A 24,085-nucleotide genomic window follows, 5' to 3' on the forward strand; every position below is an offset into this window, starting at 1 on the left:
TAGTACACAAAACCACAAGAGGTTGATTTACTTCCAGAAGAAATCAACAGATTATTACCGAGCCTCGATTTAACTTGGTTTTTACTGAGCACAAACAAAAGGACGTTTCAGCTTTAAGGAGAATTATAAGTACACGCACCCTGTTACAGTCACCGGGTCATTGATTTTGATGGTAAGATTGGAATGCAAGCAAGTAAGACAATTTTTCTTAAAGAACGGGCTATGTCCATAGTCTTAACTGATACTCTAACACTGGTTTTCCGCCAAGGCCATGACTGTCCTAAGGAGAAGAGAATCTACCGAAGAAGAGGATGCTGTTGGACTCATTGTGCCTGACGAAGAACAGGAAAGGGTGATTGCAATGAAAATGTTCATAACCCGGCGCCAGTGTGAGAGCAAAGCCCACACTGGTGCCTGCTGCGGCCTCAGTCCCTTCCTCGGTGACCGCCACAAAGGCCCTGTGCAGGAACTTCTTCACCTGCAGCCCGGAGTGTGAGGACAGCCCCGGAGAGTCCGTTCTGTACTCGCTGAAAGCGTCTGCCGGCCCCATGGCTGTCAAGACGGCCTCCAGGGCCTCCAGATCGTACCCATCTTCCACTTCAAACCGCGGTAAGTGCAAGGTCACGTTCCTTTCTTCCATATGCCCCGGGTTAGTCCACTCTACTAAATTTTCTGGAGTTACTTGATCTATAATCTATGCAGGAAAAGTGGTATGATTATCGACACAAAGTTAGAACACTGTAACACTGATTTGAAGCTGTTAGAAATGATTAATTTTAATAATGCACAAAAGAAATGTTATTCCACTAGACCGTTGTCTTTATAGCAGGCACTTGTCTTATACTTCTTTATTCATCTTTATGTATGTGAAAACTCAGTAGTAGTAAATGAATTTTTAAGGATGAGAAATAAGGTATTTCTTATTCTATCAATCCACATATTATTTCATTTTTTACTATTCCCCTGTACTCTTTTATGCATACATAATGTATAATTTATATAGAATAAGTCATATATTTATATGAATTATCTGTAATAAATATGTAATAATATACCTTACATAATATATATGTCTACTTAACATGATATATATATTTACATAGTTGCAATTACAGTGAATGTCCATGTTACTTGTTTTAATGTAAACTTTTTCAGAGGTCTGTATCTCTCCTAAATATCTTCAGACTGATAGATAATACTTCCATTGAGCTGATAAATTTTGCCAAACATTCATCCACTCATTTTACGATCATCTAGTAAGTATGCAGCATGATAGATGCTGATAGATATTGTGGATCTGAAAATAGCGATGATGATGATGATGATGATGATGATGGTGATGATGAATTTTGAACTAGGTGTCTCAGTATATTTAATGCAGAAATTACTGATTTGACTCAGAAAAGCAATTTTGTTTCTTCTGAACTGGAATTTTGGAGTCAGAGTATGAATACTCTTAAAGCTTTCATACATATTGGCATTCTGCTATCCCAAATTTTTCCAACATGCAAAGCAACTAGAGATGTTTCACAGCCAGAGAACAGCATCTAGTATCATCATAATATAGCATCCATCATTTATCAAGTTCTTTCCATGTACTGGACCTCTTTTTGGAGCTATCTTAGACTAGGTTTAAATGAAGGGGGACTAAATCAAAGGGTTCAAGATTAAAGATCTTATGGATTTGGAGCGATTATTATGTGTCAATGGAGGTTCATCTTTGGATTAAAAAAATTACCACTCTGGTAAGTGATGTTGATTATGGAGGAGACTGTGTATGTGGGGGCAGGGAGGAAATGGGAAATCTCTGTACCTTCCTCTTAATTTTGCTGTGAACCAAAACTGCTCCAAAAAATAAAATAAAATAAAATCTTTAAAAAGAAATTAAGGGTGTTTGGGTGGCTCAGTCAGTTAAGCGATCGACTCTATTTTGGTTCAGGTCATGATCTCACTGTTCATGAGTCTGAGAGCCCCACATCGGGCTCTGTGCTAACAGCAGAGCCTGTTGGGATTCTCTCTCTCTCCCTCTCTCTCTGTTCCTCCCCCACTTGTGCCCTCTCTCTCAAAATAAATCAAGACACTTAAAATTTTTTTAAAACAAATAAAAAGAAATTAAAGTTCCAAGAAAGAAATTCAGGAAGTCTAATAGCCTACTGAACAGGATGCAAAATTTGCTGTATGTGCAAATGCCGTTCTTTTCTGGGGAAAAGGTGCACAGAGATCAACCATTTCTCAGAATAGTCGCTGATCTTTGGAACTCCTATATGACCTTAAATGTTCGTGTTCGCTCATCCCCAACTATTTCGGTATTGGTTGTTTTCAGGAAACCCGATACTGCTTAATGCCCCTTTTTAGACATCCGTCTGTAGCTGCTGCACAGAGTAAGGAACAGTGTCTGCTCGACACCAGCTCCAGATCAGTAGTCCTGTTTCCAAGCTTACCCAGAAACAAGCTTTGGGACACAAAGCCTCAGGAGATGAAAGCAAGACTGGGGAGATGCAAGGTGTTACCTTCTCCAGGCCATCTGTGTCATTGGGCAGCAACACACACAGGCTTAGGTCATTGTTTCTATACGGAATTCCCAGAATCTTGGCTTGTAAGTCCTCCAGGAAAGTGAAGCTGTAGGTATGGGTCTGTGTCATCATCGGAACACATTTGCTCGCACTCTGCAACAAAGCAATAGAGCGTGCAGTGTCAGAGGAGGCGGAAGACAGCCAGGTTCACCCACCAAAGTGATTGGCTCCCCCAAAAATAGTGCTAAAGATCAGGGCCTCCAGTCAGTATTTGCTGTCTACCATGTTCGTTTGCTCAAGTAGGGCTTTAGGTTGTACGTTCCACGTGTCAACACATCACATACATAAATTAGGGGCCATACCTTATTCAGCCAAAACTCTTCCTCTTTGGTATTTTCTTTCTTAAACTCCCTGTCCCATTGCCCTTTAAAATAAACTGTGTTCACCAGCGCCAGCTTGGTGAAGCTGTCTAGAGAACCATCTGGAAACAGGTCCTTGATTTTTTCTGCAAATGAACAACAACAACAACAAAGTTGGCCCATCTTCAAAATCACAAGTGCTAGGCAAGGCAGATATGATGAAGGTGGACTTGACTCGTCACTAAAAACTCAGCCAGGCCAGCACCTGAGGGCCTTGCCGACAAAGGGTTTGCTGGCAGGGTTGTAGGGAGGCCCTCGCTTTGCCCACAGCCCGTGTGTCCCATTGGATAAATTGAAGTACGATGGTTAAGCGTTCAGGTTCTGGGACCAGACTGCCTCTGTTAGCATCCAGTTTTGCTTCTTACCAGTTGAGGAATCGGGCAAGTTATTTAAGCTTGCTGTGCCTCAGTTTCCACATCTGCAAAACAGGAATAAAACCTGCCTCATGGAGTGGTTATGAGGAGTAGATGACTTAATATGTGTAGAGCACTTGGAGCGCTCTCCAGCTCATAAGAAGCACGCAGTAAGTGTAAGCTCTTATTTTTACCCATTTGATATAGTTACCACCCAAAATTTAGGGATTTATTATATTATTGGAAAAGAAACTGATGTTTTTGTCTCTGGGTTTAGCCCCTCCCACACTAAATTCTGAAGAATATTGCCATCAGTCAACCCTTTGATAGACCCTCCTTTTTTCCTGCTCTTCAAATTTTATTTTATTTTTTGGTCTAAGTATAAAGATGGAAAAATTGTATTGTGAAATAATAATGTCTTCCTGATAACTGGAATTTTAAAAAATGTATTCTGAAATTCTAACACTAAAGTATCAGCTATTGCCCCCCACCCCCAAGTGTATTTCCATATTAAATAGTCCTCTCTGGTATTTCTTGTGTGTTTGGCTCATACTAGGGGATAAGGAGAGAGCATGAAGTGAGGCTTTGTCAAGTTCTGTGCTGAGGATGGGGCTGAAAGTTGTTACCGTCCCAGCATGATGCTCTAGTGGAGATGAAGGCCAGGAAGCCCCAGCTGGAGGCCATAAAGATCTTGGTGGGAGGAGAGCTAAATGTCTCTCACTTGACAAGAGAAAGGAGACACTCTATGACATTTCCTCTTACAGACCCAGACTAAGAAAGAAAGGCTCTCATATAAAGGAAAAGATGTGAACCCAACACAGACACGGGTCCAGTTTCAGGAGTCCCGAAGATACTGTGAGGCACAGCCATGTTCAAATCATTCTTCGTTATGGAGCTGGCTTCCTTTGGTCCCTCCCTGGGGCCCCCTTGGCTCTCTCCCATTTGCTGAGACTATTCCACTCTCTGTAGTGTCTTCTCCCACTCCTCATGCCTAGCCCTGCCCTTCTAACCCTAACAAACTTATCTCAAGTCTGAACCCCCCAAAGGCTTGTGCACCCTGGCACCCTATGAGTGTCCAGCTCAGAGCAGGTGCTCAAGAAGCATTTTATGATGAATGACCCATCCATACTGTACCCTTTGTTTGGCTTTCGACCCAGGAATTAATCTTCTTTCGACTTTCGTCTGCTGCATTTACAAAGTCAACAGGTTCCAGAGAAGCGTGGTAATATTTTTCCACATAATCTAAGTATTTCTTTAGGAGGAACAGGGAAAGAATAGAAGGAGGTTGAAAATTTAATTTATTTTGAAAAACGGAAATTCAGTTTATCCATTTCCAACATCTCTAAAAAATGTGTCTGTACATTAAAGATGGCTGACATTGTTATCAGGGTGTCTTAGGACCTGGGAAAATCACTTCTGAGTACTTCCAGGCACGTTTTTGGCAGGTACGATAGGGTTAAGGCAAAAAGCAGATTTAGACTGCCAGAATTAAAAAGAAGCTCCCAAAGGGCCTGAATGTCTGGAGAACAGGCAGGGGGACACCCAGTGATGTGGACTGAGCCAGGCAGTCAGCTCAGGCAGTATGCCTCCAGGACCCACAGTCCTAAATGGGCCATCGGCCATTCATGAATACCACTCACAGATGTGGTGGATACAGCTAAACTTACTTGAAGGAAGAGGTATGTCTTTTCTCCAAAGAGCCTGTTGGCTATTCTTAGTTCATAACCATTAGTGGATTTGCCTATCTCACTCAAAAACTCTTGGAATTGGTGATGTATCTCTTCTGTCTTCTCAATCTTCAAAATCAAAACAATATATATGTTATATATACGATATGCTGTATTTTTATAATAAAGTAAGCTCAATAAAAGACAATGTTATTAAGAAAGTCATAAGGAAGAGAAAATACATTTACAGTACTGTATTTATCAAAAAAAAGATCTGCATCTAAGTGGACCTGTGCCATTCAACCCCATGTTGTTCAAGGGTCAACTATCCCTGAATATCAATGACTGGTGACTTCAAGGCCAGTGGGGTTTCAGGTCCCACTCTCTCTGTACAACTGTATGAAATGGGCCAATATACACTGCCAAGTGGTACAGATATTGGTATGATCCCCTTGGCAAACAGTTTGGTGATATTTAATAAAGTTGAACATACATACACCCTACCTTCCAGATACGTACTATAGACCAGTGTTGCCCCATAGAAATATAATGCAAGCCACAAATGTGAGCCACATATATAATCTTTTTTTAAAAGTTTTTATTATTTTAGAGAGGGAGAGAGCGTGAGTGGGGGAGAGGGGCAGAGGAGAGAGAGAGAATCTTAAGTAGGCTCCACACTCAGCATGGGGCCTGATGTGGGGCTTGATCCCACAACCTCAGGATCATTTCTTGAGTCAGATGCTTTACCAACTGAACCACCCAGGCGCCCCAGCCACATAAATAATTTTAAATTTTCTAGTGACTACATTCTTAAAAGTAAAAAGCAGATAAAATCAAACATAGTATTATATTTTATCAAACCAAATATATCTATCTAGAACATCATTTTGACATAACTATAATACATAATTATATATATATATAAATATACAAGTATATATTATTTCAACAAAAATAATATATAAAAATTAACAAGATGTTTTTTATCTGTGACATGATAAAAAAATGTATACTTGGTCTGTTTCTCCGGTGTCTAACACAGAGCTCCTAAACCTTGTAATTTGCTGACTACAAATTCCTGGGTGCTAGGAAGCATCTTTTCTTTCGATATTTTCTCTTTGATCCCAGTTCCTGACACAGAACTCCTAAATTCCTTGGAATTTCCTGGGTGATAGGGGCATCTGTTGTTCTAACAACTTCAGGATGGGGGCTGGTCATTGGAAAAGACCAAACCATAATTAGAAGCTTGGAATTTTCAGTCCCATCTCCCATCCTCCAGGGAGAGGAGAGGGGCTGGAGGTAGAGCTAATCACTGAAAGTGCCTCTATGATAAAGCTTTCATAAAAATCCCTAAACTACAGCATTTAAAGACCTTCTGGGTTGGTGAACACATCCATGTTCCAGGAGGGTGGTGCACCCCAAACTCTTGGGAAAATCTGAGACTTCACCCTATATACCTCTTCATCTGGCTATTTGTTTGTATTCTTTACAAGAAACCAGTGTTTCCCTAAGTTCTGTGAGCCATTATAGAAAATTATCAAATTTGAGTAGGGGGTAATGGAGTCCTCTGATTTGTAGCCAAGTTGGGCAGAAGTGTGAATAATCTGGGAACCTACTTCCTTGCAATTAGCATCTGAAGTAGGGCAAGTCTTGTGGAATGGAGCTCTTTAACGTGTGGGGTCTGCACTGACTTCATGCAGTTAGTGTCAAAATTGTTTAATACAAGGAAACTCACACATTCGGTGTTAGAAGTGTTGTGAGTAGTAAAACAGTTTTCCTTCAACATTATTTGCTCATACTAAGATCTTGAAATGTGATGTATATTTGACACTTACAGCACCTTTCAGTTTGAACTAGGTATATTTCAAATACTCTATAGCCAATTCAGTGGCTACCATATTTGAAAGCTGAGGACTAGAGAGACTCTCATCCAGGGAAACTACAAGGCTTGTATAAGAAGGGTCATCTGTTTTTAATAAGAAGGAAGAAAGGAAGCAAGGAAGAAAGAAATCACCTATGAACAGGATCAGTGGGTTAATAGCCATGAAAATGAATCATCAATGGCTACAAGTATCCACCTAAAATAAATGAATCTTATAAATACAATCCTGAGCCCAAAATAATGAGGTTTCAAAGAATAATAAAATTAAAAAAAAAATACATGCAATGAAATAATACAGAAACAACAAACACCAAGTTCAGGATAGTGGAACTTCTTCTTTCAGGAAAGGCTGGGAATGTGTTCAAGGAAAGTACTTGGGGGCATTAGCTAATTTGTCAATAGTTTATTTCTTTTTTATTATTGTTATTTTTTAACATTCATTTTTGAAAGACAGAGACAGTGTGAATGGGGAAGGGGCAGAAAGAGAGGGAGACACAGAATTCAGAGCAGGCTCCAGGCTCCAAGCTGTCAGCACAGAGCCCGACGCGGGGCTCAAACTCACAGACTGCAAGATCATGACCTAAGCCGAAGTCGGCCGCCCAACCGACTGAGCCACCCAGGTGCCCCCTCAATAGTTTATTTCTTACACTAGAAGGGAGAGTTAAAAGGTATTCAGAATTGCATTATTCAGAATTGCAGAAGTGTGTAAGAATTCCTAATACCTTTTGTACATGATATCTTAAAATTTTATCTTCAATTTTTAAAAGCAAGGTTCAGAATACTCTAAGTTTATGTGATAATGAAATGTGCATCTGGCATGTCTTTGAGCAAATCACTGTACTCCTCTGCTTTGTCATCTGTTGAAAGAGGAGATTAGAGCATGTGGCCTCCAAGACATGCCTCAGTCCTAATGTCCTTTCAGTCAGTAATTCTATTCTCCTTCATGCTTCTGTGGGTCCCAGAAAAGTCCTGAGGGGTGGACAGAGTTGCTATGCAGACTTGTACAGGTTGTGCCCTGCACAAAGCTGAAATTCAACCGTCACCCCCCAAGGGGGCATTCCTTTTTCTAATTCCTGCAAAGATTCTGTCCAGGCTACCATGCTTGGGAGGGAGAGTGCTCTGAAAACAACTGTGCTCCGTGGTCAAGTGGACAGTGGAGCAGCTCTCTGACCCAGTTCTGTTACACAAACTTTGTAAGGAAGCCGGACTCTCCACATATGCCCCAGAGCCAACCAGACAACCTGGCTGTGTGGGACTGTGAAATGAACAGCTCGGATTGCTGGGTGATCGGAGCCATGATTTTATGGGCATCTGGTGCCGAGCCATGACTACTGTCAGGGTAGATGTGCCTTCCCCCACCCCGAGAGCTCTAACCGTCCCCACATGCCAGCCCTGACCTCTGGACTGTCCCATGTTCGAGCAGATTGTCCTTTGAGGAGCAATACTACAACCCTAGAGCCAGAAGTGACCCTAAGAAGTCATTGGTCCTGTGCTAATACATCGTTAATGTAAAATATCAGCAAGGGAGCTTAAAATAAAAATAGAATGTAGTGATAGTATCGCCTACTACCGCCATTATTACTGGGTGAGTCAGCAGTATGTTCCAGACCTCCACTGGGTACTTCATAGAGGCTCAAAGAAAATGAATAGCTTACCCAAAGTAGCATGGCTGGTTAAGTGACTGGCTCAGGCTTTGAACTCAAATCTGTTTAACTCCTAAACCCATTCACTCTGCCATAGGGACTTTTCAGTCCATGCATATTTACATCGGAGTGGTCAAGGTGCTTTAAAGTTAAAGTCTCCTCTTGGGGCACCTGGGTGGTTCAGTCGGTTTAAACATTCGACTTCGGCTCAGGTCACGATCTCGCGGTTTGTGGATTCAAGCCCCGTGTTGGGTTCTGTGCTGACAGCTCAGAGCCTGGAGCCTGCTTCGGATTCTGTGTCTCCTTCTCTTGCACTCATTCTCTCTCTCTCCCTCTCTCTCTCTCAAAAGGAAATAAACATTAAAAAAAAATTTAAAAATAAAGTTAAAATCTCCTCTTAATATTAAGGGTTTGTTACTATATAATACCAGCAACCCTACTTGGCTGCAGTGATTAAAAACAAGCATAAACTATTACCTCTCCTACACATTTTCCCAGGGAGCCCATATCAACATAGCAGACTTACTGAAGACTGTAACACATATCTCCTCACCTTTTTTTCTTCGGCTTTGATTCTTGAGTTCCCTGCCTCTTTTTCAGAAGAGAGCATCTGGAAGGACAGAAAATATTATGGTTGTGGTCAGAATAGAGAAACCCTCACATAGAATCAGTCCGGGGGTGTTGAATGTTTGTTCAAGAAACTTCAGTGGTAGACAGGTAGCATATCTCTCCTTGCAAAATCATGCACAGGTCTGGATTGCCCATTGATCTCACCTACATTGGTTAATCCTTTCATGTACTGATCTTTGATGCGTCTTTTATAGGCTAGTGGGGATTACGCAACTTCTTCCAGTAGGTTTTGTTCTTCATGCTGTGTCTTTAGTAGTGAGGTTAAAGACTTTGGACAAGGCCACTCACTCAGCACCCCCTCAAAGGAATTTCAAGCACCAGGGAGCAGACGGCTTGGCGATATTTGGAGAGGGAGGAGGACTTCCCTCATAGACCTGCAATTGCCCTGTGCCTTCACGTGCATTCTCTGTTGCCTAGCCCCATTTCAGGGTAATGCCGGAGGGCTGCCCCCAGAGACGAGCCTGCCTGGACAGCTTCCTTACCTTCTGTAACTGGGCTGCGGTGGCTCCTTGGGTCCCGAAGACGAGCATGCCGATGGCAGCTGAAATGCCCACGGGGGAAAAGAAGATGTTGCCATCTTTTGTCTTATTCAGCTTTTGGAAAAGATTAAACCCAAACCTTGTGTATGCTGCAGCAAGCGAATCCATGAGGATCCCAGCAAGATCTAGAACAGCAACAACAGTCAAAACCAAACAAGTTCATTTCACCTATTTGAATTGCTTTCTGTCACAGGAACCCGTCCTGCTTCTCTTCCTGTCCGTGCATTGATTCAGGAAACAGAGATTTTCATCCTCCCAGGGAAAAGTCACTGCTGCCTGCTTCTCACCCCTTTCCTTGGCCTTCTCTGGACAGGAGACGCGAATCAATCTGGCATCATCCGGTGTTTCTGTTCTCATTTCCCTAGGCATCAGGGTTGACACCTAAATGGTTTTTTCTCTTGTTCTCTGCCAGAGTCTACCCGTGTCTGCCTGCCCACTGCTTCCTCCCCCCAGGCAGGCCCAGCCCTTTCCTGCTCCCTTCTGATGGCCCAGCTGCTGGCCTGTGACCAGGCCAGTGAAGGGCCTGAGAATTCCTGATCTCAGGTCTCCGAACCAACCTTAAAATAATAAAGTCCATAGTGGCTCCTTCTCAGGTACTTTGTATTTCTCAACTGATTGAAATCTAGTGCAGAAGAGAGTGACTGGATGGATTAACTATCTTAAACCCCAGTCCCTAACTGCATGAAAACCGGAGTCTTGTCTGAATTTTCCCTAAAGGGCAATGACAGATCTCTTTGCCATGGATTATTAAGTAGAGATAAAAGTGTTTTCTTTCCTCTACTTTTTCTATATTGTTTCAGGCTTGTGCCATGAGTTCATATTACTTTTGTAATCTCTCTCTCACACACACACACACACACACAATTTTAAAGAGCAATTACTATTTACTAAAGTAAGCAATTACAACACATTTTATGCTTTCTTCACCACCAGCTATGTTACAACTAGTGAATGAAGGCTTTAAGAAAAATCCTAAAACAAGAATGAGATTAGTGTGGAAGAAAATTTTTTGAAAGCCAAAATACTTTGAGGGGTTTTTGAATCAAGGGCCCATCCCTGTGAAGGCATTCCACATCTGCTGTTAAAACTTCCATTTCAACCCCAAGTTTCCTTTCAAGGATTCCTTACGAGTTAACTCAGAAATCAAATCAATCAGGGTGCCTAGGTGGCTCAGGCAGTTGAGAGTCTGACTTCGGCTCAGTTCATGATCTCACAGTTTGTGAGTTCGAGCCCCACATCAGGCTCTGTGCTGATAGCTCAGAGCCTGGAACCTGCTTCAGATTCTGTATCTCCCTCTTTTTCTGCCCCTCCCCCACTTGTGCTTCCTCTCTCTCTCTCTCTCTCTCTCTGTCTCTGTCTCTCTCTCTTTCTCTTTCTCTCAAAAATAAATAAAACACTAAAAAACTTTTTTAAAAAAATAAAATCAATTAACTTACAGTCAAACAAGATGATACATTGTCATGACTATGTAGGCACTGAATTAAATAAAACCAGCCCAAGGAAAATTATGCACAATAAAAGTAATTCTTTCAAATCAACAAACATCAGTGTTCCCAAAACACTGAAGTCTTAAGCTGAAGCTAAAGAAAGGACTTACCTGGATTTTGGAGAGACAGAGGTGGCTAGGAAAGGAACCAGGAAGCATATGTAGCAGGAGTTGTTGAGATCTTTAATTTATAGCTCTCTCTCTGTCTCTCCCTGCCTCTCCCTAGTCATTATCTTTGCATTTCAAGTAAAACAATTTTGGTTTCTCAATGATAATTTCTCTAATAAAATTAGCATACACGGTTTATGACAAGCTGAGGATTACATTTCCTATTTCTTCCACTCATGGCCATGAACCTGTGCACTTGATCTCAGCAACTGTTTTGTGAACTGTAGTTCACAAAGGGTGCACCTTAAGACATAGAGGAATAGAGTTTAAATTCTAACTCCTTACAAAGGATTTTGGAGGCCCAAGCATAAGAAGATCAAAATCAGCCAGACAGCAAAATAAGATTAAAAGCAGGAGCTCAACCCACGACCAAAGAGTAGCATGAGAATGACCAAGTTAAATGGATTATGACTCAGGTGGAAAAACCATCAGAGGGCGGACTTTCATCCCCAGTGATCTTCAGGATCCTTTGGAAAGAATTGTTTAGATGACTGGTTCTCCACCTTGGATACACACTAAAATCTCCTGGGAAACAAACAAACAAAAACTATGCCCAAGCCTTACCCCCCAGACAACAAAGTCAGCATTTGCTGGGGTGGGAACCAGACATCAGAATTTTTATCACCCCAGGTGATTATGATGTGCAGCCAAGGTTGGAAACCACTGGTTTATAGCCTGACAAAGATCTGAATTAATACGTGCTTTACTTACCATGGAAGTATGGGGCTGTGTCCTAGCAAGCCCAGTCTCTGCAATAAAGTTAACTTAGCAGTTGCTCCTTATTTTAGGATGCTGAATGAAAAGAAGAAAATGAAAGAAAACTACCTTACAAGATAAAAAAACAAAAAGTGGTGAGAAAAGTTTGGGCAGGTAGCTAAACACACACACGCACACACGCATGCACTTCACCACTCTTGTTCTCAAGCATTCTCTCTTTAAGTATGAAATCCCTCATTTTAGTTCATTCAGTAAGCATTGGTTGAGAGTCTACTATGTACCAAACACTGGGCTAAGGACCAATAATTCATAACACCCAACAAGCTCATTGTTTCAGGAAAACAACACTGTTTCCAAAAACAACTCAATAAGAGATTACACCTCCAAATTCCAGTTTTTCCTGCTAACCCTGAGGCATCCCTACTGGCTGTACTAGTCCATTAAAGAAACAGTGCTTGGATTATTCTTAACATTGGTCTTGGGTAAAGGGTGTGAAGATTCATCGTTGTTGCCAAGAAACAAATCTTAGAAGGACATTTTAGCTATTCCCTCTCACCCACATGTCTGCCTAAGGAAGCAGCTCAGTGATGTACCTTCTAAGGGCATGGTCAAGTGTGTACCAATCTCAATATTCACACTTTGCTTTCTGTTTTTTGTTTTGTTTTGTTTTGTTTTTTTCCTGAACACAACTCTTCAAGCAAATTCAAAGCAGTATTTAATTAACTTTGCTTTCTAATTGTCACTGAGAAACATGCCAGTTGAGTAAGGTTTGGAAAGAAAAAATACTTGGTTGTGGAGTTGACCTTGGATGCCAAGAAAGGTTTTTTTTTAGATGGTATGAAATCTTTGAGTCGGCAATAATGCTCCATTTTTGAACCTCCCTATCAGTATATGTCTTCTAATTCCTTTCTCTGTGACCCTAGACTCTGTTGTATGGCCCAGCTACCTCTGCAAGCCCTCCACATTTTCCTAAAGCATTTCCTCTATCAGGCACTTTCACAGGGAGGCCTGGCTTTCCCCTAGGGACCACACATCCCACAATCTTCCCTGGGACAAACACTCATATCTTGGGATCAGGAAGCAAAGTCCCCATTCCTAGTCTCTCTCCTACCTTTGCTCCTTCCAAGCCTTTCTTCCTTCAACACCTTCAGTGTTCCCTTTAGAGATTTACCCTGTCTCGCTGTGCCCTTCCCGAACCATAGCTACCCCCACCACCCCTGCTAGGCATGGTCTTCTTGTTCGCTCTAACCCCACTGCCCCTCTGTACATCTTCATAGTCCATGCCAGGGGCAGCTCGCACATTCCTGACATCTTCCCTCTCCTCTTGTGGTCCACACACGTGGTCACACTTTAGGTGTCGTCACCACCAGGAACTGCTCCTGCTGGAAATTACTGGACACCGAAATTCTTCCCTCTGGCTATGGAGTCTTATCCCTGTTCCTCCTAAACCTAATTTTCAATGTCGTCACAACCTCCAATCATTGCACCCCTCCCTAACCTTCTATTTCATCAGCCTCTCCCTCCCAGTATCAAAACTGTCCCAAAGGTAGAAAATACATTAGCAATTAGAAGAGTAGTTCAAATGTTTCTGGGTGAGGAGACGAAAATAATTAAGCCCTGAACCAGAGTGCTAGAGGGTTCCCATCTATCCCAAGTTTGGACACAACCTCTACATCCGTGCATCAGTCTGTGACTGACGCTGGCATGTAACACTTCTTCTCCAAGACTATAATGTAATGGATGCCACTGGGTCCCAACCAGATCCCTTTTGCCAGCCAGTGCTCCTGTCGCCTGGCCGCCATTTTGTCTGACAGTTCAGTGGGGAACCATGTGGCACCCCACCTCCAGCCAGCGCACACCTCAGGTTTGACACACTGGCATAAGATACAAAAAGACAGGACATGAATTTCGTGGTGTAATTTTTCCTCCAGAGCTTCTGCCATAGGATCAGAGTGAATCTAATCTCTAGCTGAGACCACATGACTGATGAACAGGTTTCCATTCCCTGTGCTTCCTCTCTCAAGGAGAGGAAACCCTCTCCTCTCCTCCCCATCCAAAAAATGCCCTGAACAAGAACCCCTGTCTGCAGCACTGCTTCTGGGGAAGCTGACCAAGACCAGGTGTCTTCATATCTCACCCAAGATCTCTCACTGATTTTGCTTTCTAAACAGTCCTTGGCAATTCTTGCAAATACTCTCCTTTAGATTAACTTTTCCATCAGTTTACCAAGGCCAATGAAAATTCCCCTGGGTATTTAGATTGGAACCTTTAGAATTGACACATTCATTGGGGGAAATTGTCATCTTCACATTAGGAACTAGAAACATGTTTATCTTACATGCCCCTCAGTAGAGTTTATAGATAGAAAGAAATGGAGAAAGAATGAAATAGAAAACCAGTTTTATCTTTGTGATCAAAAATAAAACAAGTATGCCACTATCACTGCTTCCATTCAAAATTAAACCAGGGCTTGGAGGGAAAGAACAGAAAAAAATAAACAAACAACAACAACAACAAAAAAACAGAATTCAGCAAATGTGATATGGCAATTGAATAATTAATTAAGTTTCAAGACCCAAAATGAAATAAAATTATCATTCACACAGGAATTGACACATATGTTATAAGAATTTAAAAGTGAGTTTAGTAAAATTACTGAATGCAAGGTCTCTATAAAAAATCAAATACTGTTTATATACTAGCAACACAATGAAATGCAAAAAAAATGAAAAATTTTTTAAGTATATGATTTGATAGAGTACCCCAAACCATCACATACCTACTAAAAATGAAAGATGTGTAAGCCTCCACATAGAAAAGATCAAACATAATACAGGAAAATTAGGAAGACCTAAATAGATGAAGGAATGCTTTATTTATGGTTTAGAAGACTCAATATTGCCAAGATGTCAACTCTCTCAAAATTGGTCATTGCAAACTCGGTTGAAATCCCAGGAGGTTTTTTTTGTTGTTGCTTTTCAAAAATTTGAGAAGCTGATTCAGAGCTCTGAGAATAACCAAAACACTCTTGGAGAAGGAGGAGGAGGAGGTAAGACCTGTTCTATCAGGTAGCAAGACTTGTTAATAAAGTGTGGCAAAGGATAGGGCAAAAGAAAGGCCTAGAAAGGTGTCTGTGCATATCTGCACACTAGATTTTTTTTTTAAGTATTACTGCAGAGCAGTGGGGAAAAAGTGATATTTTCGATAAACTATGCTGAGACAGTTGGATATCCATTGGGGAAAAAATAAATCTTGACTACTGCCTCATACCACATGCAAAACATCAAGCCTAAATGACCTGCAGAGCTAAATGAAACACAACAAAAACATTAACATTAATAGTAAAGATTAATAAATTGGACTACACAAAAGGTAAAAAGTTTCATTAATCAAAGCGCATTATTAAAGTTGAACATACACATATCCCATGGCCCAGCATTTCCACCTCAGCTATACACCCAACAGAAATGTGTGCTCATGGGCACCGAAAGACACGTCCGATGGTAGAACATAGAAATAAATTATGGTGTAGTCACACAGTAAAATACTATACAGCCATGACGAGAAATGAGTTAAAGCTAGAGTCAACAAAATGGGTGGGCATCAAAAACAATACTGAAGAAAAGAAGCCAAATCCGAAAGAATAGAACTGTGGGGTTCCATTTATAAGAAGAAGTTCAAAAGCAGGCAAAACTAAACTACAATGCTACAAGTTGGCATACCGGTTATATTTTGAAGAGGATGAGGAAAGTAAAAATCGGAAAGTGATGCAAGGGAGGCCTTGAAGTAATGATGATGTTATACTTTTTTTTACCTGGATGGTGGTGGCATAGATGTTCACTGTTTGACAATTCATTGAACTGTATGTTTATATATTTTTAATATTCCCATATTTGTGTTACTCGTCACACAAAACACATTTCTTTTTAGACTTATTCAGGTATTTTATAGTTTTGATATTCTTGTGAACAGAGTCTTTGCTTTTTCCATTCATTCATTTATTCAACAAGGACTATTTGAGCATTTTCTCCAATGTCAGATAACTGGTTTAAGTACCGAGGAACAGCAATGAATAAGATGTAAAACATCCCTTCTCTTGTCAGATTTACATTCTACAAGAAAATATCAAGTAGAACTAAGTGCTATTAAGTTTTAAAGAATGTTGAACTTGCAAATAGTGATTACTGCTGTAAAAACAACTTTTTAAAAAAATTTTTGGATAACTAGCCAACTACCTTGAAGAACTTTCTTCTTTGCTAAACTGTCAGCTAACTCATTTGGATTTTTTAGAAAGATGATCATAAAATCTCTGCATAATGACTTGATCTCTCTTTACCAATATTTATTCTTCTGGGGGAACTGTTGCCCCGTTTAATGGAAGGCACTTAATTTCAAATATCTGTGCACATAGATCAACAAGCATAGCAATAAGGCACCATTTGTTTTGCAAGCTGCACTTAACTATGCCAACAGAATTGGGCATTCTTGATCCAAGACACATTGCCTTCCTATAGTAACCTGTCATTTTTAGCCCAAAATTCCTATACATTTCAGTATGAACAGAAAAAGTTGCCCAACAAACGTGCAAAACTACTATAAGAAAATAGTGAAAATCAAAACTTTTCAGTTAATGAAAATAATCCCCAAGAAATCAACCATGAGCCAAAAAAAAAAAACCCAAAACCAAAACCAAAACCAAAAGCTGCTGCATACTACCTAATGAATTAAATACCATTTGAAAAGCAACTGTGAACAGGAAGAATGCTTCAAATCATAATTTCAAATCAGAATGGAGATGAACAACAACAAAAAGAAATATGTGTCATGATTATCTTTGTTTCTGTTACTGATATAGGCTTTGATTAATTTTTTCATCTGATTGTTACTATCCTCACTTTCCTTCTTTTAATGTTTCTCTGGTATTTCCTCTTCTCTATCATTACTCTAATCTTCCTATTGTTATTACTATGTCCTAGTAATAGTCTATAAATAAACCTTTCTCTTTTTAATGCAGTCTGTCTTGTAACTGTGCAATTTAACTTATCCACATTTCTAGGACCTAGTCTTTTTTTTTTAATGTTTATTTTTGAGAGAGAAAGAGAGAGAGAGAGAGAGAGAGAGAGAGAGAGAGACAGCACAAGTGAAGGAGGGGCAGAGAGAGAGGGAGACATAGAATCCGAAGCAGGCTCCAGGCTCTGAGCTGTCAGCACAGACCCCAACGCAGGGTTCGAACTCAGGAACCTCAAGATCATTCTAGGACCTAGTCTTATTTGGACTTATTTACCACCTTGTTTTACATGTTGTGTACACTATGCTTTCTTGTTTCTTTTTTCTTCTTCATCACATTTTTTTGAATTGATCAAGTACTTTTCATTCTTTTTTCTCCTAACGTTTCAGCAAGTATGTATCCTATCTCAGTTCTTCAACTGGTCAACCTTTGGTTTAACACAAATATTAGGGGGTCCAGGGTGGCCTCAGTCAGTTAACCAAATCCAACTTCAGCTCAGGTCATGATCTCATGGTTTGTGAGTTCGGGCCTCGCGTCAGGCTCTATGCTGACAGCTCAGAGCCTGAAGCCAGCTTCAGATTCTGTGTCTTCCTCTCTCTGCCCCGCCCCACTCACACTCTGTCTGTCTCTCTCTCCCTCAAAAATAAACAAGCATTAAAAAAAAATTTTTTAACACAAATGTTAAACATAATGTCTAAAGTGAATCCCTCTTCACTCCTCAACCCTACCACCTCCCACTTCTCATGTTGAGATCGTCTGAATCTTCATTTTTTTAATAATTCTAATTTAAGCTTTCATCCCATTTGACTCCTGTTTTTTTTTTTCTTTTTTGGCATCACGGCTATTCATAGCTTACCATTTCTTCTCTGATTCATCTTTTAAAATTTTTTTGCAGTAGAACTTCTAAACATTCCTTAGCTTACAGACAGTCTCTACAAGTCCCTGCTCATGCATTTTGCTGTCCCCCTTTACTAACAGTTTGTATGGTACACACTCTAATTGCATTTCCTTTTTCTCAGAATTTCAAAATATTGCCCTGTGTCATCTTGCAGGGCCCACGAGCAACCTAAACTCTGACTCTGATTCTGTTTTATGAATTCTATCTCTTTTGACTCACAAATCTTTGAGAATACTCCCTTCTTTCCCTGATCTTCCATAATTTTGCCACGGTGTGAAGTGTAGTTCTCAATGGGCCCTTCCAATCTGTGTGAATTTGTTTCAATTTTGTATATTTTTCTTGTCCTATATCTTGGAGTACTTCCTCCCCTCAGCTCTCTTTGTTCTTGAAATGCTCACCAATGAATGTTGGAGCTTCTTCAACTACAGTATTTTAAATGTGCTTTCTTTCTCTTTATCCTTCTATTCTACGTGTTGTAGAATTTCACGGCTCAGTCTTCCAGCTGACTCATTGGCTGTGTTCATTCTGCTGTTCAGTCAGCTTACTGACCTCTTGTAATAATTAAGTTTATTTCCAGGAGCTTTAAATAAAATCTTAACTTCCTATTTTTATTTTATATTTCTTAACGTATTTTATTTGATCTATTAACTCAATCAAAGTTGATTTCTGAATTCTTTCATGCGGTTATTTCCTTCACACATTTGGTAATCTATGTCATATGGTTATCTCTGTATTTGAGATTCCTCATTAGACTGTCTGTGGATGCTCTTTTGTGGTTACTACCTCCTGCTTTAGCAACTTAGGAGTGAGAGACTCTGCATGTGCTTCCTGGCAAGGCCGCTAGCAGCTTATACCCCATGAGTGGGAACTTGGCCATCTTGGTGACAGTGGCAGTTACCTGGGGACATGACTCTGCCCCTGTGTCTCAAGTGGACCCACTTACAGCTGGGGGCAAAGACCTCTGCCACTCAATGCCTGGCACCGGGCTGGGCCAGGAAGAGGCACACCTGCCCAAATCCTTCTACTGAATTACTCAAACTTGCCACCATGATGGTGGCCCACCTGGTACTCCCCCTGGCCTCTGAATTCTCCACCTCGAGGCTCAAAGAACATCGAAACCCAAAACTTCCTCTCAAGTAAGTCCTTGACCATCAAAGTTCATGCTTGCAAAATAAAAAATTGGAAGTAAATGACGTCTTATATTCTTTATTTCTATTTGAAAGGGTATATTGGGCAGTGGTTACAAATCCACGTTATAACATCCAGCCAGACTGCCTGGTTCAAAATCTTAGTTCAACCATTTGCAACCTGGGTGACTTTGTAAGTTACTCTCTCTGTGCCTCAGTTTCCTCACCTGTTAGCTATGGACACTAATAATAACCTGCCTCTGAGGATGATTGAGAGGATTAAATGGGTTAACACACATGAAGGTCTTTGATCAATACCAGTGCACATAAGTACTCAAGAAATACCAAGAACTATTACTCTTCCAATTCAGAGATTTCATGACTGCAGTCTTATTCTGGATATTGAAATTCATCCGTGCCTGGACATGATATTAACAACAGCAATAACAACAACAAAAAAATAGTGCCAAAGGGAAGAGTCACAGCTGCCAACAGTTTGGGGACATAATTAGAATTTAAAATCAAGTATTTCTCTTCTTCCTTTGATTGTCAGTTGAAATCATATTTTTACAATTACCTTACCTTTTGGAGCCTTTGACTACATTGGATTCTACTCAAAGCAACATGAATTTAGTTTCAATTCCTTTGTGTTTATAGCATGGTGCTAGGTGTTGGATATTAAACATACAGTGCCCACATATGCAGAGATACAGCCAGGAAGGATTTTCTGTTGCATTTGCAACTTGATTGGGCAAGAAATTCTTTAATCATATGTTTCCCCTCAAACCTGTAGACTAGGTTTCCTTGTCTTCAGAAATTTAATACAACAGGAATGTCTGGGGACCCTCTGTTTATGCTTTGTAAATGAACGATTTTCTTTTTTTGCCCAAATGCTAAGAGAATTATCTTCTCAACCTTTTATTTTTATAATTGTTTAGCAAGCCAATTTTTGCTTACTTTTCTTGGAAATTTATGTAATCAGGTGACTATCCATGTTAAGAAAGTTTTCTTTAATTGTGTCTTTGGTTATTAATTTCATGCCAATTAATATGCTTGCTTTCTCAGAAACACCATAATTCTTAGGTTTTCTACAGCTGCAGATTTCCCTTTTCTTATTTCCTGTATATTCTAAGACAAATGCTGAAACACACCCTAGTCATCACTAATCAAATTTTCCAGTGCATCAGTTCTGCTTCTTTACTGCCTCTAAAATCTATTTAAATTTTGATATTATATTTTTAGTCCCCTGGAAATCTTTTTATATTTCATTCAAATTCTTTCACACCTCATCACAGTTTATTTTCATAGATCTCTGCTCCAATTCCATAGATGCATGCCTTCCTAAAATCTGTCAATCATACCAAAAAGTTTTCTAAAGTTCTCTTCTGGTTCTTGCCACGAATCATTTTCTGAAGTCTCACTTTTTTTTTCTATAGCATGATGTATTTATTCCTTATTTGGCATTAGTTGTTCGTTTTTTCACAGCTGTATATATATTTTTTCCCTATTTCCTTAACCTTGAACCTGGGATGATCTCTTTAGAACCCATGTGTGTCAAGAAAAGGTGTGTGGGTTTCCACCAGCTCCACTGTTGTGCATCTGGTTGCTTCTCAAATCCTTTCACTCACCTGTAGCTAAAACATTGTTCGAAGCACCTGATGGGTAACATTATTTAGGAGGGAAACAGCCAATGAAAATACGATAATTCCTAAATTAAATGTTAAGTATACAGAATGAATGGGTAAAAAGTGTGTGCCGTATGTTGGGATAAATCTTATGTTTTATCCTTAGCTAGCTAGCTGTTTTGTTTTGGAGAGAGAGATGGCACAAGTGGGGGAGAGGGTCAGAGGGAGAGGAAGGGAGAATCTCAAGCAGGCTCCGTGCTAAGTGTGGACATGGAGTTTGATCCCATGACCCTGGGATCATGACCTGAGCTGAAATCAAGAGCTGGACATTCAACCAACTGAGCTACACAGGCGTACCTTGTATTATATTTATTGAGTAAAAAAATAAAAGAATAAGACAATGGATTGGGGAAAACAAGAATACAACACAAGTAATGTGGATGAAGAATACATTTGACATTGGCATTCATCTACGGAACAAAGAAACCCACAGAGACAACCACACAGCTTCCTCACCCATCATCCCAATCATAGGGCTTCCGCCTAAGGTTAATGATACTAAAAAAAAAAAAAAAAAAAAAAAAAAAGCCATACATCCAAAGGAAGGAAGCATCAATCAGGGATGAAGCAACACATGTTCTAGCTTGCTCCAGCTCTAGGGGAAATATACATTAGATAATGTATGAAATCATAAGAAGGGCCCAGGTTGAAATAAAATAGAACATACGGAGCCTGTGAACTAGAGAGTGCCAGAGAGCCTGTTGGGTACTACACATTCATGGTTCTCTTCCCAGAACATTTGTAGTCGGGGTAGATGAATCATTTGTTTTTGAATCTGCATGGCCTCATTTGTTTTACCTGTCAACATTGCTGGGTGGAGGAAATCTTGAACTAGAAATGGAGGAGCTCAGTCCCCGATTTGCAGGTTCTGGCTGGTTTTCTATCAATTATAGAGCATGGACTTGCATTTTCTCTCTGCCTCTGGCTGCCATATTAAAGGGTCAGTCTCACTGGTGCAAGAGTGAAGAGTCAAGAGCTCCTGATTTTAACATAATTCCCAGTTTCTTATAGGCTTGCATCTACTGTAGTTCACTGGACTGTCAGAAAGCTCTCGCCTCCCTGTATGATATGACTCTCTGACACTCTGAATGGAGGAGGTAAATGAAATATATGAACCCAACAACATTGCCAGCAGGGTTCTTTCTGTCTTTATCCCACCAAAACTACTCTGCTTGTGAAGACTAAACTGCCTTGGGGGGAAAGTGCCAATACCTGTCCTCACTTCCTATGAGTTGTACTGGGGGAGTTTCATTCAGTCTTCAAATGGCTACAGAAAGGAAAAAACTGATAAGACAGACAGGGGCTAGGGGCGCCCGAGTGGCTCAGTCCGTTAAACATAGGACTCTTGATTCTGGCTGAGGTCATGATCTCATGGTCATGAGATGGGGCCCGGCATTGGACTCTGAGCTGACAGCGCAGAGCCTCCCTGAGATTCTCTCTCTCCCTCTCTCTGCCCCTCCCTCACTTTCACTCTCTCTTTCAAAAATAAATAAACATAAAAAAAAAAGAAAGAAAGAAAAACAGAGGCTAGGAGACAGCAGCAAGGACAAAGTGGAGATGGATGACTGGAATTTAAATTGGCACAGCTCTTATGTTTCTGAACCCCAGGGGAGGCAGTAGTGGGAGGGAACAAAGCAGACTGACACATGGGTGGCATGATACAGGGAGCCCTTGACTAGGCTTTCCATCCAGCTCTTAACCTGTAGTCAGCAGAAATGTCTTCCAAATTTGATGATCCATTGGCTGTCACTCCCAGGTTTTAGAGCTGTTGTAAGCCTTCATCTTTTGTGTATGCCTTCATATGTAAGCATGGTGGAAAGGTGGGAAAGATTTCCTGGCACAAGATACATCTTTCCTACATAATTGAGATGAATTGTTAGTTCTGTAGATTGTGTATTTCTATATTTTGGGATGAAAAAAACTTTCAAGTTAGGTCTCTGTCACTAAAAAAGTCAGCTGGCACATAACATGTTGCACATATTTTAACTAATGACAAAGTGCTTTATTTACTAAGAAGAGACATTTTAATCAATCGAAGATTAGTAAAGAATATATTTACTGATTTACAGAAAAGTTTAAGAATCTCACTCTTTCTCATTTTTGTAAATAGTTACATTTTCCCTTTGTGATTAAAATTCTGAGAAACCCCAATACAAATGAGAAGATGTGTTTATCAAGGGAAAGAATAAAAACGTAAGCAATGCCAGACAGTGCCAAACCTTCATGGGGGCCATAGTTATCCAACTCAGTATCCAGCAATGATACCAGGTCAGGCCCAGAGTCATCAAAACATCAACCCCAAAAGGAACCACAGAAGAGACTTTGTATTAGATTATCTGACATAAACTTGACCCAGGAGACGTGCGTTCCGTGGAAAGGACTTGGAGGAGCCACCACACACTGTCTCACATAATCAGTGAGGAATTTGTATACCACAGACAACCTTGGGCAATGAAAAGACTGCATGGAGAACATGGAACTAGTTGTTCACAGCACAAAGAAACCATTAATGTAGATGAGAAGTGGGGAGAGGGGGCCCGCATGACAGCAGGCGAAGTTAGCCTGCCTTCCCTACAAAAACTGTTACAGCCACACTTATCCAACACAGTGGCAACTGGGAAGAGGGAGCCATAGGGCAGGGCAGGGAAACGGAGCTCTAATGACTGTCCAGGTCTTTGAGTTAGGCGTTGTTAGTGGTCATTCCAGAGCACTCTGCTAAGGCCAAGAATAAGAATTCACACAGACGTATCAGGGGATTAAGGTCCCGGGTCCTGGACCCTTGAACACTCAGGCATCAGGCGCTCAGTAGACTAGAGCCTGATACGAAGCCAAGGGCCTTCCTGACAAAGGTTTCCACATGCATCATTCCCAGACCCAGGCCTGCTCTCAGGTTGTAACCAGGCATGAGGTCTCCAGGAGGAAACAGTTCTATTTCCAGGTGGCCAGACTACAGAGATAGGGGGACGGGGAGCCCAGCAGTCAGCAGTAAGGGCAGTGTTCCCCTCCCCCACCTTGCATGCTGAGTATTTAGGGTTAACTACAGAGGAGAATTCTCTGAGGAAGGGGGTGAAGAAGACACAGAGGACAGTGCTTCATGACAATGGCCTGGGAGACTCAATAAGGAAAGCCGGGACGAATTTTTAAATGCACCGCGGTTCTCCTGGGTCAACGTCAGATTCACAAAACAAACGCCATCCTCCTGCACAGAATGAGTGCTGGTCAGGGCAGGCTTCTGTCTTGAGCTCCCACTTAAATCCACCCCAGGCCCCACTTTCTGCCAAATGAGAAGCACCTCACAGGGCATCTTCCATGCAGTAGAAGAAGATGGGCGAGAAAGAGGCAGGGAATCT

The 24,085-nt window shown here is 40.9% G+C and overlaps 1 protein-coding gene across 3 annotated transcripts; it reads right to left on the reverse strand.

Moving 5' to 3' along the window:
- Positions 1–280: 280 nt before the first annotated feature.
- SERPINB13 (serpin family B member 13) lies at positions 281–9,853 on the reverse strand. 3 transcript variants are annotated; one of them, XM_049619721.1, is made up of 8 exons: positions 9,590–9,853; positions 9,004–9,087; positions 6,569–6,571; positions 4,953–5,081; positions 4,420–4,537; positions 2,876–3,018; positions 2,511–2,666; positions 281–694 (listed from the first exon to the last, which is right to left on the reverse strand). In XM_049619721.1, exons 1-8 carry the CDS (start codon positions 9,752–9,754, stop codon positions 281–283), a joined length of 1,212 nt encoding a protein of 403 aa, XP_049475678.1. In that variant the 5' UTR covers positions 9,755–9,853. The 3 variants fall into 3 exon arrangements, with proteins under 3 accessions (XP_049475678.1, XP_049475677.1, XP_049475676.1); XM_049619720.1 differs by lacking the exon at positions 6,569–6,571 and having other exon boundaries at positions 9,019–9,087; XM_049619719.1 differs by lacking the exon at positions 6,569–6,571 and having other exon boundaries at positions 9,031–9,087; positions 9,590–9,771.
- Positions 9,854–24,085: the final 14,232 nt, after the last annotated feature.

This window comes from Panthera uncia (genome assembly GCF_023721935.1).
Source record: "Panthera uncia isolate 11264 chromosome D3 unlocalized genomic scaffold, Puncia_PCG_1.0 HiC_scaffold_8, whole genome shotgun sequence".
In the NCBI taxonomy this organism is placed as follows: Eukaryota; Metazoa; Chordata; class Mammalia; order Carnivora; family Felidae; genus Panthera; species Panthera uncia.

Bases quoted from the DNA above. Each gene is read 5' to 3' on its own strand.
- SERPINB13 (XM_049619721.1), bottom strand. From the start codon at position 9,754: ATGGATTCGCTTGCTGCAGCATACACAAGGTTTGGGTTTAATCTTTTC. The intron at 9,088-9,589 runs GTAAGGAAGCTG...CTGTCCTTCCAG, and splicing joins CCGCAGCCCAGTTACAGAAG to ATGCTCTCTTCTGAAAAAGA. The intron at 2,667-2,875 runs GTATGGCCCCTA...GCTTTGTTGCAG, and splicing joins AAGAGTTTTGGCTGAATAAG to AGTGCGAGCAAATGTGTTCC.